This window comes from Apiospora marii (assembly GCF_038362585.1).
Source record: "Apiospora marii strain CBS 49790 chromosome Unknown utg000003l_segment0_segment0, whole genome shotgun sequence".
Classification (NCBI taxonomy): Eukaryota; Fungi; Ascomycota; class Sordariomycetes; order Amphisphaeriales; family Apiosporaceae; genus Apiospora; species Apiospora marii.
In genome coordinates, this window is record NW_027117374.1 from 6,830,206 (window position 1) to 6,843,353 (window position 13,148).

General features: G+C 51.8%; 3 protein-coding genes across 3 annotated transcripts; 2 read left to right on the forward strand and 1 right to left on the reverse strand.

Annotated features, from left to right (window-relative positions):
- Window positions 1-1,691: 1,691 nt before the first annotated feature.
- Window positions 1,692-2,129, forward strand: PG985_005645 (uncharacterized protein; the record flags this gene model as incomplete). Its single annotated transcript, XM_066825414.1, has 1 exon — window positions 1,692-2,129. One exon carries the CDS (start codon window positions 1,692-1,694, stop codon window positions 2,127-2,129), a length of 438 nt encoding a protein of 145 aa, XP_066688574.1.
- A 942-nt stretch (window positions 2,130-3,071) lies between these two features.
- On the reverse strand, window positions 3,072-3,873 carry PG985_005646 (uncharacterized protein; the record flags this gene model as incomplete). The annotated part of the gene is made up of 3 exons (XM_066825415.1): window positions 3,816-3,873; window positions 3,683-3,791; window positions 3,072-3,590 (listed from the first exon to the last, which is right to left on the reverse strand). Coding segments are annotated over exons 1-3 (630 nt in total), but the record flags the coding sequence as incomplete, so codon positions are not given.
- Window positions 3,874-5,526: 1,653 nt separating this feature from the next.
- On the forward strand, window positions 5,527-6,318 carry PG985_005647 (uncharacterized protein; the record flags this gene model as incomplete). Its single annotated transcript, XM_066825416.1, has 1 exon — window positions 5,527-6,318. The coding sequence occupies one exon, from the start codon at window positions 5,527-5,529 to the stop codon at window positions 6,316-6,318; it is 792 nt and encodes a 263-aa protein (XP_066688576.1).
- Between the last annotated feature and the right edge of the window lie 6,830 nt (window positions 6,319-13,148).

Here is a 13,148-nt window from a genome sequence, read left to right on the forward strand (position 1 = left end):
TAAACGATGGGGTGTCCGTGCTCCAGGAAAGACTGCGACGAGCCGGCTACTGAAGTGGCATCGGCGGCTTCCGCTGTGAGTTCTGGATGCCTGAGTTTTGATATCGTAGTATGACTCGCTACTAGGATCTGGTGGCTTGGCGGTAGGAGTTTCTTCATCTCCGCCTTTTTTTAACACTGGAGCTTGCGAGCCCATCATCAGCGTCGTTAAACAACGTCCATATGTTGCAGTTTTTGTCGCAAGATGATATCTTTATCTCCTACCATGCGCTCGGACTTCTTAAACCTCTAGTTTCGAGCTACAAGGCTCAGATGGCCCATAACCAAGGTAGGCATGTCTCCCGGACCCTTGGCCACGCCTGAACAAAATTGCATTTTGAGATTAATATTAGCTAGAAACGCCAAAAAGAACACATGTATCGTTGACTTGCTCCTAGAGCCGCACGATGCATTGGTGGGGATTTTCATTTGAGGAAAGCACAGGGGAAATCCTCATCATTCATTGACGTTTGGTTTATGCAAAGGATTGACCCTGTATGATGTTTTCAATATCGCAGAAGCTGTTGGTCTTCGGTTCAGGATGTTTGAGATCATATATCGACGTTTTGCTTCATGGTGCTGCCCATGGCCACGGATATCGCGTCTTGGCTGCACTCAATGGTAGTCGTGCAGCAGTAGATGTGGCCTGGATTCTTCCCAAAATGTGTTTCCGTCAAGTATCACGTAGCCCGACCTGCATCGGAGACGAAATCAGTGAAAGACTTCAACTCCAGATTATTAGTCATATGGGCGTAGCAGACGATCACGAAGTATAATTATCTTGCTTTGTCGATGGGTGACCAATCGTACACTTTGAGTGAGGAAGGGAATTGTGGGTCACATTTACACACGTTTACTCTAAAGCCTGCTCTAATAAATAAATATCTAGAGTCTAGCAGAAGAAAGTCGTAAGCATTATGCACCAACGACGTAGTAAAAACAGCCGGGCATCACACGTGTAAGTAAGCAATTCGCAATCATGTGTGTTGATGTAGTCGAATACACATCATGTGCGCCTTGACACGGCGTTGGTATTATTCTTCCAAGCTTGGTCTCATAGTGTGGTCGGAATGTATTTGCTACTTTCGCATGACTCGGAATAGTGCCTGGGTGGTCTCCTAGTCGTAGTGGGTCCGGTTCGAACTACTGCATATTTATTCATACCAGAAGCTGGCTCGATGTTTACCAACGAACGCCATTATGCTAATATCGCCATTCCTCTTTGAATTTTTGGATTGTGGACTCTGTGATACCCATAGTTTGGTGATGTCCTCTAACAATACGCTCATGGGGTTGCCCGTCGAGATGCGCCTCTTTATTTACTTGGACTTGTTAGTAATGCAAATGCCCATATCCTTCGTGGAGGATCTGTTTACTCGTCCACCAGCTTTACGACGAGCCTGGACCAACGGGCTTTACCCCTCCATCCTCCGACTTAATAAACAGATTTGCCTTGAAGCGAGTCCGTTGCTTTACTCCCATAACCGATTTCGATTTGTTGATCTTTGGCTTTGGCCTTACAGTGGCATGGCAAGGGTCGACGTAACACCATTCTTTTCTGGTATTTCACTACAAACTAGCTCACTCCGACATGTCTGCGTCAACTTCCCAAGCTTCAAACAATCCTACTTCGAACCCGGCGACATAGTCAAGATGGATGATGTGGATATCAACAATCTGAGAACCATCCAATCGACATGCACAGGACTTATCACAATTGAGTTTCTCCTCTGCTTCGCCGCCGACGTTCCCCATATGACCGATCAAGACAACGCAAGGGATCCGCTCACTGCTCTTAACTCGTTGTTGGAAAGTATTTCATCTCTGAAACAGGTCATCGTCAATGCATACAACTCGAAAAACTCAAACACGCGTGGTGGCGAGGATGATGATAAAGGTGGCAACAACGGTATATGGAAGAGGATGATCGACCACGGTTGGACTGTCAATATTCGTGACCCCCCTAGAAGAATATGGATCAGCAGTGATGATTTGGTGGATTTTCGCACCGAGAGTGATTACAACGAGTATGATCGCAAGCTTGCGTACAGAGAATCTTTCTCATCAGGAGGAGCAACACAGAAAAGCTAAGCAGGAAGAAGGATAACATGAAATATAAGCAGACCCATACTAGAAAAGGGTTCTAATAACGATTAGAAATACTGTCCGCGTAGCATTTGGCTCAGCAACATGATTCCGTATTACATGCGGTGGATAATCTACAAGGCTATCGTTACGGGACTTACGAGTGTTTTCGTGGAATGCATCGGAAATGTTCTTTGATGTGCCCTTTAAACCTGATATGCAGCTTCAGTCATAATAGATTGATAAATCGGGGTTCTTAACTATGGCCATGATTCCATGTTTCTTTTTCCTAATCATAAATTACAGGGTGTGCACGGAAATGATTAGCCAAATTGCCGTGTAGTGTCGCGCACTCTACCCCAACCCCATGATGCCTGGGGCATAGTAGGAGGATGCGTGGCACCGTTGATTGACTTCATCGGACTTGCAGCTGGGGTCCTCGGGAGGTTTGCACCTGTTGCATGTGACATATAGACAGTACATTTTATGGGCTGTAGGTGATCCGCTAGCAGAGCAGGGCTGAAATTGATTGCCCACCAAATGCGCTCGCTGGGGTAGAAGCCGGCCTTATTATTATTTTTGGCACATCAAACTCGCTTCATGATTTGACCCATCCACGAGATAGGCCGATTTGTTAAGACTTAATGGCGCGTATATGGGTTTCAGGACACTTATCATCTCAACGCTGCGTGCATCCTTCTGAAGTTGGTACATTATTGCTTGACACGGGAAACTCGTGAGTGCAATATGTCCGACCACAGTAAGTCTTACTTATAAAATTGACACGATACTACAGAGGACCCTGGCATACTCCAACTTAAATTAGTCAGAGAGCAACAAGCCCCATCCCAGTTGTTGTCGATTGTGAAACAGAAGAATGGTAGATGCGTGGTGTATTTCTTATAGGAGCGACGCGACCATCTCAACGCGAACAGCCTTTAGCACCTCCTCGGCGGACTTGTTTTCATGGTCCCAGCATCCTTTGATGACGTTTCCGCCGGTGATGCTTGACACTGAAGGAAAATACCCATTTTTAAACCATGCATCCACTTGAGCCTCATAAGCATGTTTCTCTTCTACATAACTCCATAAAGGTGGGCGATCTCTGAACGGCCAAAGTCCTGTTTGAATGGTGTAGAAGATCGACCCTAAGCTGAAGATATCGGTTGCTGGTGTTGATTCCCATTTCATTCGGGGATCAAAGAAGGGTGTGTCCGGCAAGTGACCGCCATCCAAACCAAGCCCCTCACACGTCGATCCACCAGAATCGCACAACCAAACGCTTATAGATGAGGCATCGACTTGGTCAACTAAAATGTTCTTTGGCCGAAGATCAGAATGTACCACGCCCATCTTGTGCGTATGTACAATCGCGTCGGCTATTTGCTCGCAGATTCCAGAACGTTGCGAAGGGCTCAATTTCGCGTTGTGAGTATCGATATATGTCTGCAAATTTCCAAGCCGTGCCTCCGAAAGATATATACCATCAGGATTAGATTATATAAGTCTGCCAAATGTTTTGGTCCTCTGGCCATTGAAAGTACCGTATTTTTACCTACCGAACGATTCTGGGGTGTTTGCCTAGCATCTGTAGGATTTGGCGTTCGATTTCGATAGCTTCTGCGTTTGTTTTCTCCAAGCTCGCGCGATCCAGATTCCCCTCCAAACCTTCATGGGTTTTTTGAGTATTACATTCTGGCTATGGCGATAGAAGTCCGAAGTTGTACCGCGATATGGTTATGCTTGCATTCTGTGAAGTAAAAGTACAATGATTGATGACTTTGGCCTGCCTTTGAGAAGAGGAAAGCACTGGGGACAGTCAGGTTTCAGCGTGCCAGCCAACCATATTAAAAACGTGTCTAGCTATAACTTGGAGGGCTTCGACTGTTCACGGACCCCGCCGTCATCTTAGGTCGTTAGTAAGTGTATCAGATACGAATATCGTAAACGTATCGAAAGATAAATCCTCAGCAGCGGGCTAGGGTTGCTATGTATAATGATTCCATCGAGATGGTTAGACGGTGTAGCCGCCAGCTTGCCGACAGGCGACCCCGCGCGATAGTCCGAGCGCCGCCGTCCAATCAGCATCACGGAGTGGTAGATGCTGCGACCGCCTACAAAGAGGCGAAATTAGGGTGTGGAAAATTCTTTTTGGCTACTGATTGGTATCAAACTGGATGGACTCTCTTTCGACATTGCGTGGTCCAATATGGAGGGCCGATCAAATAACCCAAGTAGTCCAGGCATTCATTCAGTACTTAATAAAAAGCGGACTATAGAGCATTAGCTTCTTGTCTTTTAGTGAAGCAAGGGCTGGCGTTTAGTGGACAACCCGCTAGACCACTGTGTCCCATCTACACTAAATCTCGAGTTTCCACTCTACTGTCGGCACTTCAAAGCAGCGACAGCGGTTACGGCGGCAGCTCATGGGGCTCCCTCTTACGACACCCGTTCTATTCACGACCATGCAGGGGAGGGGGTCTCTGCTCTCGTTACTACAGGAAATAAAACTTCCCTTTTGCTAACTACAACGAACAGGCTGTGCATGCAAAGCAAGTTGAGCGATGGAATTTCTGGATTTGTACTATCCTGGCTTTAAAGGAGTAAACCCTCTTCAGGGCTAGGTTTATCATAGTGTCTGTCATAGCTAGATAGCTGCATACGGACAATAAACTGGATTTTTTGATTTTTTTTAAAAAAAAAAAAAAAAAAGGCTCCAGATCGCTGTTCAGCGGGTGTTGGCGCGGGTGGGCGAGGTTAGCGATGCGATGCATGAGCCAGCTGGTAAATGCAGCGCATCACAGACCCGCCCCACCACAGACACCCTGATGTCGTGGTTGTGGACAGTGCACCGAAATGCCAATACCAGCACTTGCACCCAGAAGACCCAACACGATATCGAGCCGACACAGGGGGCGCTCGCCGATTCGATCACGTCACAACGAAAGGCCTTGCTCGCGAGATGATTGGTGTCTATATCATAGTGCTAAGATCAATCAATGCATTGTGTTAGAACATGATAACATACATTGGTGATGGGCTATATAATGGCAATCATGCGGTCGAGATCCCGCCAGCGGAAGCATGTGACTAAACCGCTGCCGACTGACTTCTGTCGGTTCACCTCCATTCTTTCAATACTATCTTTGCCGACTAAGAACGGCACTGCCGGCAGCGCTGCAGCCGACGCACAACGAAATGAGTCTCACGATGCATTTCTGGCATGCCATTTTACCTCCATGACAGCTTACCTTTGTCGCAAGCCCATCCAATGTCTCAACTGAACATGTCTCAGAACTGCTGCCGCAGGTTAACGTGAGCACACTATCGTTTCCACGTCGAAGACCTGTCATATGCTCTTACAACACCATTTAACAAGAAGCTCTCGCAAACCGAAACAATCATGCCATCAACCTCGGAGATGCCCCACTCGCCTACTAAAGATATGGCCAATCCCAAAGATAGGTCCTTTGGCCCCCATCAGTCCGAACCCCATTTGTTGCAGCGCTCTCGAGATTGCAGATCTTTAAAATTTGCTGTCGGCTCAATGCGCTCTCCAAAGGCAGTGTCTTTTACAACCGCACGCGCGCTTCTTAATCCGGAAAGCCGTACAACCCCCGTGCCTGATATTTCCGCGATGCCCCCTCCACCTTATAACTTACCGAGCTTCAGCGCACATAGCATATATCGGCTTGTTGCGAGGGAGTGTATACCCAATGGCAACAATCACATGAAGAAAACGGCAGTCGACCGTATCTTGACGGACCCATCAGTGGCCAAGAGAAATTTACTTGCCTTGCAACAAGAACTAAAGCACGATCGAGATGCTTTTTGCCAGGCTCTCCGACGCAACAATGTTATGGAAAGAGAGGATTTGAAGAAGAAAAAGCGCCAGTTACTCCAACAGCAAGCTGTGTGGCTTTCTGTTGCTCGTAGCCTTCAATTATACAAGGGTTTGTTGCTTCAGAAGGACGCTCTTATCGAACGGGCCGTAGAGACCTATGACCAGGGCATTGACACCAACGAGTATGAGCGTTCGATGGGAGAAATAGAGTTGAAGCTATCGGAGCAAGAGAATTCATTTGGTTCACGTCTCGCAGATACCAAAATCGAGGACGGGAGCATGATGGGTGGACGCAAATCAGGAACATGCCGTGGAATAGCCAGCGATGCTCATAGTTTCATTAGCTCCTAGCCGCAATTCGTGCTGAACACCTGTTTCTACGGCATTGAGGCCCGCACTTGCTTTCCTTCATTTTGACTTCCTGGTCCAAGATCTTGACTAAGTATTTGTTGGCAGGGTCAGCCTCTTCACCTTCATATACCACCATATGACCTGGGGCAATTGGCGGTTCCATCTTTTGTCCCAGTTGGCGCAGTGGTATGCCAACAGTATTCGATATCGCCAAGCTCGTTTTGGTACTGAGCTAGCTCGGCGCTGTCAACGCCGGGGCAAAAACTGCTGAGAGAGCGGATTTCTAGTTCCGGATCGCGTCGACTCTTTCCTCATTGAACCACGTAGTGGTACTCGGTGGTCGGGTAGAAAACCGTCGGTGGGATGCGTCTATCGTGTGATGATGCGTTCAGGCTAGTCGTGGCATGTTTATCACGCTGGTCTCGTGGGGATTGGGCAGCCTCGTTGGCTCAAGGAGTCACTGTGTGCCGGCTAGGCACCGCGCTACCGGTCTCCGTGGATCATATGGTAACGTTTGGGATGTTCTACCATCATACGAGTTCCTACTCAAGCAGTTGGAAGATACTAGGCGCATTGCTAATGGAATCCCTGATCCCATCCAATTCACAGTAGGCATCAACGCTGCCTGGGATACCTGAATGAGTATTACAGCCGACTTGACGATGTCTGTTTCTATTACGCGTCACTTGCTTTTCATCCTGTTTACGGATGGGCGAAGATTTCGCACTTCTGGGACCATCACCCCGACTGGCTAGCCAAGGCCAAGGCCATCGTGAAAAGCCACTGGGAGAGGGAATACAAGACCCCTCCTCCCCCCCCCCCCCGACCTTATCCCATTTGCCCCGACGCCAACCAGCTTTGCACCATCCCAGGCTGCTCGCCGCATCAACGAGGTAGACGCCTTTCTACAGCAGGGTCAGCTGCAGGGCGACCGGGCGTTGGAAATCGACGATGACGAGATGGAAGCCTGGACAGCTGAAAGACCCGATTGGATGCTTATTCGCTTACCTGTGCTTTCGTCCGTAATCTGACCGCTGAGTAATGAGAGGTGTGGTCTTGGTCTGCATTCGCTTGAATTGGTGTTCCAAGCACGGGCTTGGCCCTATTGCTTGGTTGCCCTCTTACGCTGGATCTGCCTTCTTTGCGGTACCAGTGCCCCAGTCACCTACCTGAACCTTGAGCGGGGAAGCTCCCTGCACTTAGATGCCGTGCACATTCAAGATGACCGACCTAGCTTGTTTGTTGGCCAAGTTCGTGCCCTACCTTTACCACCTTACCGTATCTTGTCGGGTATCCGTGCCCTCACTTGTCGAGATACGGAGTCCCGAGGTTGACTGGACTGAAAATGGAAAAAGACCATATGCTAATGTCGGGTCTGGCACACCCACAGCTGTGGTAGCCTGGGGCGTTGTACCGTAGTGCTGCCGGTGAATTACTAGGCCGTATCGGTAAGCAAGCGTTGGGTACGTAGGACATGCAGCAGCGGCATTCCGGTTATCTCTTTCGCACGACTCGTGCCGAGTATTGTTTTCTCCCGTATGGTCATGGTTTCATCGTGCCAAGGTAAGCTGGAATCCTTCTAGGCCGAGCCAGCCGGAAATAGTAGCACGCTGATGCTGGCCGCGAAATTGCGTTCCACGTAGCCGGAACCCAATCAGCGGCCGTCACGGTTATGCCTGCATCCAGTGACGATCAATCATTGGGTCGATCATCGTGTTGCGGTATGGCACTGTACGAGTAGAACACTAACGAAGCGGCTTGGAGCTTCACCCTCAGCAGCTGCTCGACTGTTCATCATCCGCGCTGTCATTGTTGTTGTTTCGTCACTATGTTGGAGGCAAGAGAATGGAAGTCGCATTAGAGTTAACTGGACTACTCGGGCCGGCTTCTGCTCTCACCGACCCATTGGGGTGTGGAGCGACTGGTCTTGCGGCAGGGCTCTCGTATGGGTCGCGAGAAGTCTCACTAGCGAGCAATGGCCGGGGTAAATGGAGCACACAGAAGCCCCATCGTACCCATCGCCACTAGTCAATCAATGCAGGCGCTTGGATACTCTAGGAAACGAATCGCAAGAAATCGGCCGTCAAGGTGCATTAGTTAGGAAACAGAACGAGCCAACATCAGAGCCAGTCTCCCCCAGTCCGTTCAGCCAGCCATTGGTCTACTTGCCGTCACTATGGCAGAACAGCGGAGCGAAATGGGTAGGACGCCATGCGACATCTTCGAAGGGCGCTAGTAGAGGGATAGCAGAGTAAAATGCGAACTCCTGCGTAGCTGGCCAAATCTCTTGCATTGCTACTTAGACATTGGGTCACTCGCCCTGGTATGTGAGCAGCCGGACCATGGTGGTGACTGTGGCCTTGTGGCTTCCGATCAAATCCCCCGCGTAGAATGTATTCTGTTCCGTTGCGGCCGAGAAATGGCGGCCGTGACGCCTCGAGGTTGTAGGGATTGCGGCCGGATACTGTTGGGGAATTCGAGTCACGCAGCCGGCGTTAAGCGCATCGTGCGACGGCGGGCCTATTTCGCTGGCTGATAATGTGATGGTGGAGTAGCCTAATGATGGAATACGAGAGTGAGGTGTATCAGACACTGAGCGTAAAGTAGGTAAGCGTAGTGGCAGCAAAAGATTGATGTGAAGTAAAGAAGGGCAGAGAAAAGAGAGAGGCGGAACGAGGGGAAGTGGGAGGAGAGGGAACGAGAGAGGGGACGAGAGAGGGAACGAGAGAGGGGATGAGAGAGGGAACAAAAGAGGGCGAGACAGACGGGGAACGAGAGAGACGAGGGAACGAGAGAGACGAGGGAACGAGAGAGACGAGGGAACGAGAGAGACGGGGAACGAGAGAAGGCGAGGGAACGAGACAGACGGGGAACGAGAGAGGGCGAGGGAAAGAGAGAGGGCGGTGGAATGGGCGAGAGGGGGACGGGAGCGAGAAAGGGAGCGAGAGCGAAGCAAGGGAGCGAGAGGAAGTAAGGAGGAAGTAAGGGAGGAAATGAAGGTAACGAAAGGTGTGAAAGAGGGAAGAGAGGGACAAACATGGCCCAGGAAGGCGAAGAAGAGGCATAGATGCAGGAATAGATCCTGGACCGGAAGCAGGCGAAAGGGCAGCTTTGGCTACTCACGCCCAAATGCGGTCAAGGGGAGGCGAGAAAGAGTCCCAACGGCCGCCCCCGCTGAAACGGTCGAACCTGATCACCCGGATAACCAGGAGGGCACCGTTTGCGCCGTATGGGGGCTGGGCTTCCCTGGACCCCCGGCCCCCCGACAAGCAGCACCAGAATCGGTCCAAAGCCAGCGCATGGATAGTAGCTCGTGACGGACAGGGCCACCGACCCGTGGGTCTTGGCGGCGCGCTGCGGGTATATAAGGGTGACCTGCCTCCCACCATTGTCAGTAGTTTTCTCTTCCTTCTTCGCGCCTCCGCCCGGAGCGCCGGCCACCCTTGCGGCTTGAACAGACTCCTCTTGGCGCCTTGCGGCTTGAACAGACTCCTGCTTGCAGCTTGTCTGACTCCCGCCTGTGTTGTCCAAGAGCTTGAACTGACTCCCGCTCGCGTCGATCAGGGGCTTGAACTGACTCCCGCTTTGTGTTGTCCGAGAGCTTGAACTGACTCCCGCTCGTGTTGTCCAGAAGCTTGAACTGACTCCTGTCGGGCTGGTTGATGGTCTTTTTGCTCGGTCTCCCTCATGCGGTCGAGTTATCTCCTGCAGAGGGGTATCGGGCCTGGCTCTGGCGTCCGCAGTTCGAGTCATCTCCTGCCGCCTTTGCCACCCGGGTTTTCCTCCTACATTCGAGCATCTCATGTACCGAGGTTTTTCCCTGCACCTGCTAGTGGCAGTGCGGCCAGCGAAGCCGGCCTCTGCGCCTGTACGTGGTGCTGGCTACGAACCTGTTCGCGCGGATTGGGTAGTCCTGACCCCGCGAGCAGAGCCAATGCAGAGACGCGAACAGAATAGATGAATAAAATATATTGGCGAATACTTACGTACATACATAGCACTCCACGCACTTTCTCTTGTACTTCTTGAATGGCAAATCCTCGCCGCTGCCCGTAGCTTTCCTACTCCTACGCCTTGGTTCTGCGCCTATGCGACCACTCCCTCTCGTGCTGTAGCATCAACTGTACAGATCCCCCATGTGGTTTGGCAACACGTACTTGTTAAGGCGTAATGCGGTGGACGTGCCGCCGCCAAAACCGCTCGTGCTAATTCGTCAGTGCAATATGTCCCGCTTGCATCTGGGGTCAACTGCGGCTGGTTTTGAGTAGGCCGAAAAGTCGTATTGGCGACACCAGGATGGACGTACGCCAGAATGGGTTCGCCAGAATGGAGCACCCCAGAACTGTCCACGAGGATGCGAGATCTTGCTGCGTCGCTCTTCAAGGCCTTGAACTCTCTCACGCGCTGTTTCCGGCCCTTGGTCACAATGTCGCCCAGTCTGCAGCACCGCGACTGGCTCAGGAGCGGGACTGTCGGTGGCGCGCCGAAACCATCTAGCGGCTAAATCGGCGAGCCAGAACCAGCACCGGAAGGGCCGTTCACGCGCGGGGGCGGATGCGCTGCTAGAGCAGTTCAGGGGTGGGGAGCAGCCAATCCAGAACTTGATCCTAGCCCCGATCGACCTCGTTCTGAGGACCGTAGGACGCAGAATGCCTCTGAGCCAGAATCCACACCAGGACACGGTGGTGCATCCCACACGTAGAGTCCGGACTGACGGCAGCTGCAGATGAGCTGCTTGCTCACGAATAGGCCAAAGATCCGAAATCACATGCTGTCGGCCGCTTTCGGTGCAGGCTCACTTCGACCCTCCGCCACGTCTGCTCCGAGTCGGATGCTGCTAATCGGCTCTTGCATGGCTATGCCTCACAAGTCGTACTTCGTCCAGAACTTCGCCTCTGCCCATAAGTATGGCTATGGATCAGTACTTCCCAACTGGAAAGCCCAACTCCGCGCCTGACAGCCTAGCCACCAAACTGTGCTGGGCTCGCATCCATGCTTGCTGCTTCATTACAGCAGCGCACGAGTTGGGCCACAGAAATACCAGTTTTGGGGTCAAGGCTCTCAGTGAGTTGCATATTCCATTATCCTTCGCCCACCTTGCTCTCCTTCACCTGTAACTTCCTCTATTCATCCGTCACTTCCATCCACGCCGACATGCTCCCTTCGCAGCGATACGGTGCGCAGCGTCCGCGCCACCCACGGCAGGGCCGACCATCAGCAGGCCACGCCACCACCGCGCAAGCATCTGCACCCGCACCTGCGTCTGCGCCCAAGACTGTCGCTCCTTCTGCCACGCAGCTCCAGCCTCCGAGCCAACAACCACTGTCCTTTCCAGACGTTCCTAACTTCTTCGACAACGAGGAAGGGCTCGGCTCGGGCCCTTTCAGCTCGCCGCTACCGTAGGTCCCTCCACATCCAGTCCGCGCGTTGTACTGAGAACGAAGAACGTCGGGCGACACCCAAGGACTGCTGGACAAGGTCAACGCCGTCCAGTCTCAGCTGGCCCACCACAACGAAAAGTAAGTCTATCCCCGCCCTCGTACAGCAGAGTTCTCCTACTCACGCACGCCCACGTCTTGCCAGCTTCACGACTTTGTAGGTCTCCACCGCCGTCGCAACGAGGTAGACATCTGACAACAGGTGCCCGAACAGCACACAGAAGGTCGAACAGCTGTAAGTCGCCATGTTTCATTCCGGCGCAGGTCGTCCACTGACATCGGGTACAGGTTCTTGCAGCAAACGCAACGGCTCACGGACTGGTTGTCGCAGGTGAAAGCCCTGTTTGAGCGATTCGTCCCCGTGGCCGACGCCGATCCCTTGGGCGACACCTTTTTCGATCAGGTGTAAGGCTTCGTAAGAGGATATTGGATGTCGGAGTGGGTTAGGCCATTCGCAGACTCGACGGCCCATGGCGCGGAATCGCGTTGCCTCCTCCGGCATAGTATGCGCTGACCGCCGGTGCTCCATTCCTCTGCCTCTGCCAATGCACTGGCCTTTTGTAGCCTCGTCGACTCTTTTCGCTATGGATCATGCAACGCTGCTCGGCTGTGGGTTGGAGAATCGTCGGTGGGATGCGTCTATCGCACGATGCATGCAGGTCGGTCTGGCAATGTCTATCACACTGGTCCCGTGGGGACTGGGTCTCGCTGGCCTAAGGAGTCATTGTGTGCCGGCGTGCTTCGGGGTTCTTTGAGCATTCGAAACAGTGAATAACAACCGTGTCGCTATGTTGTCGTCTCTCTTGCAACACAGAAGTGACGGTCACCTCAACCGGTATTCTTGGTAGTAACTGTCGTCATGCTGTCGTGCTCAAGTCGCCAGCTTGTTCCGGCTCCTGTTGTGCTCGCCGCCATGCTGTGTCGGATTTCGACTCGTGTTGTCGGTCGTCGGTCGTCGGCGTATGTTATGCGGCGCATTGCCAGCGTGATACGGATAATCGTCTTTTTCGTGCCCTTCAATCACGTTATTATGTCGGATAAGTCGATCATGGCATTTGTTGCTGTTTCGAGCTGTGACTGCAATTGAACTGGAAGCCTGGCCCCAGTGGCACAGCCGCCTTCTCCTGTGGCTGACACCAGCCACCCCCTTAACCCGCTTCTTCCACCGTCCAATGTTCATATTCTTTTGGCACGTGAGCCGAATAGCTTCCATGCGATGGTCACAATCACAGCAATCCCTCAATACAGATAGTGAACCTTTATTTTCGATATTCTACCAACAATTCTACGGTAGATCTCCGTGCTAGGCTAGCACTGCTAGCTTGTCGAGTGCTTCAAGTGCTGCACCAAGTAAATGCGGGGTTTTCGGCAACAGACAGTATAGTACCTGTG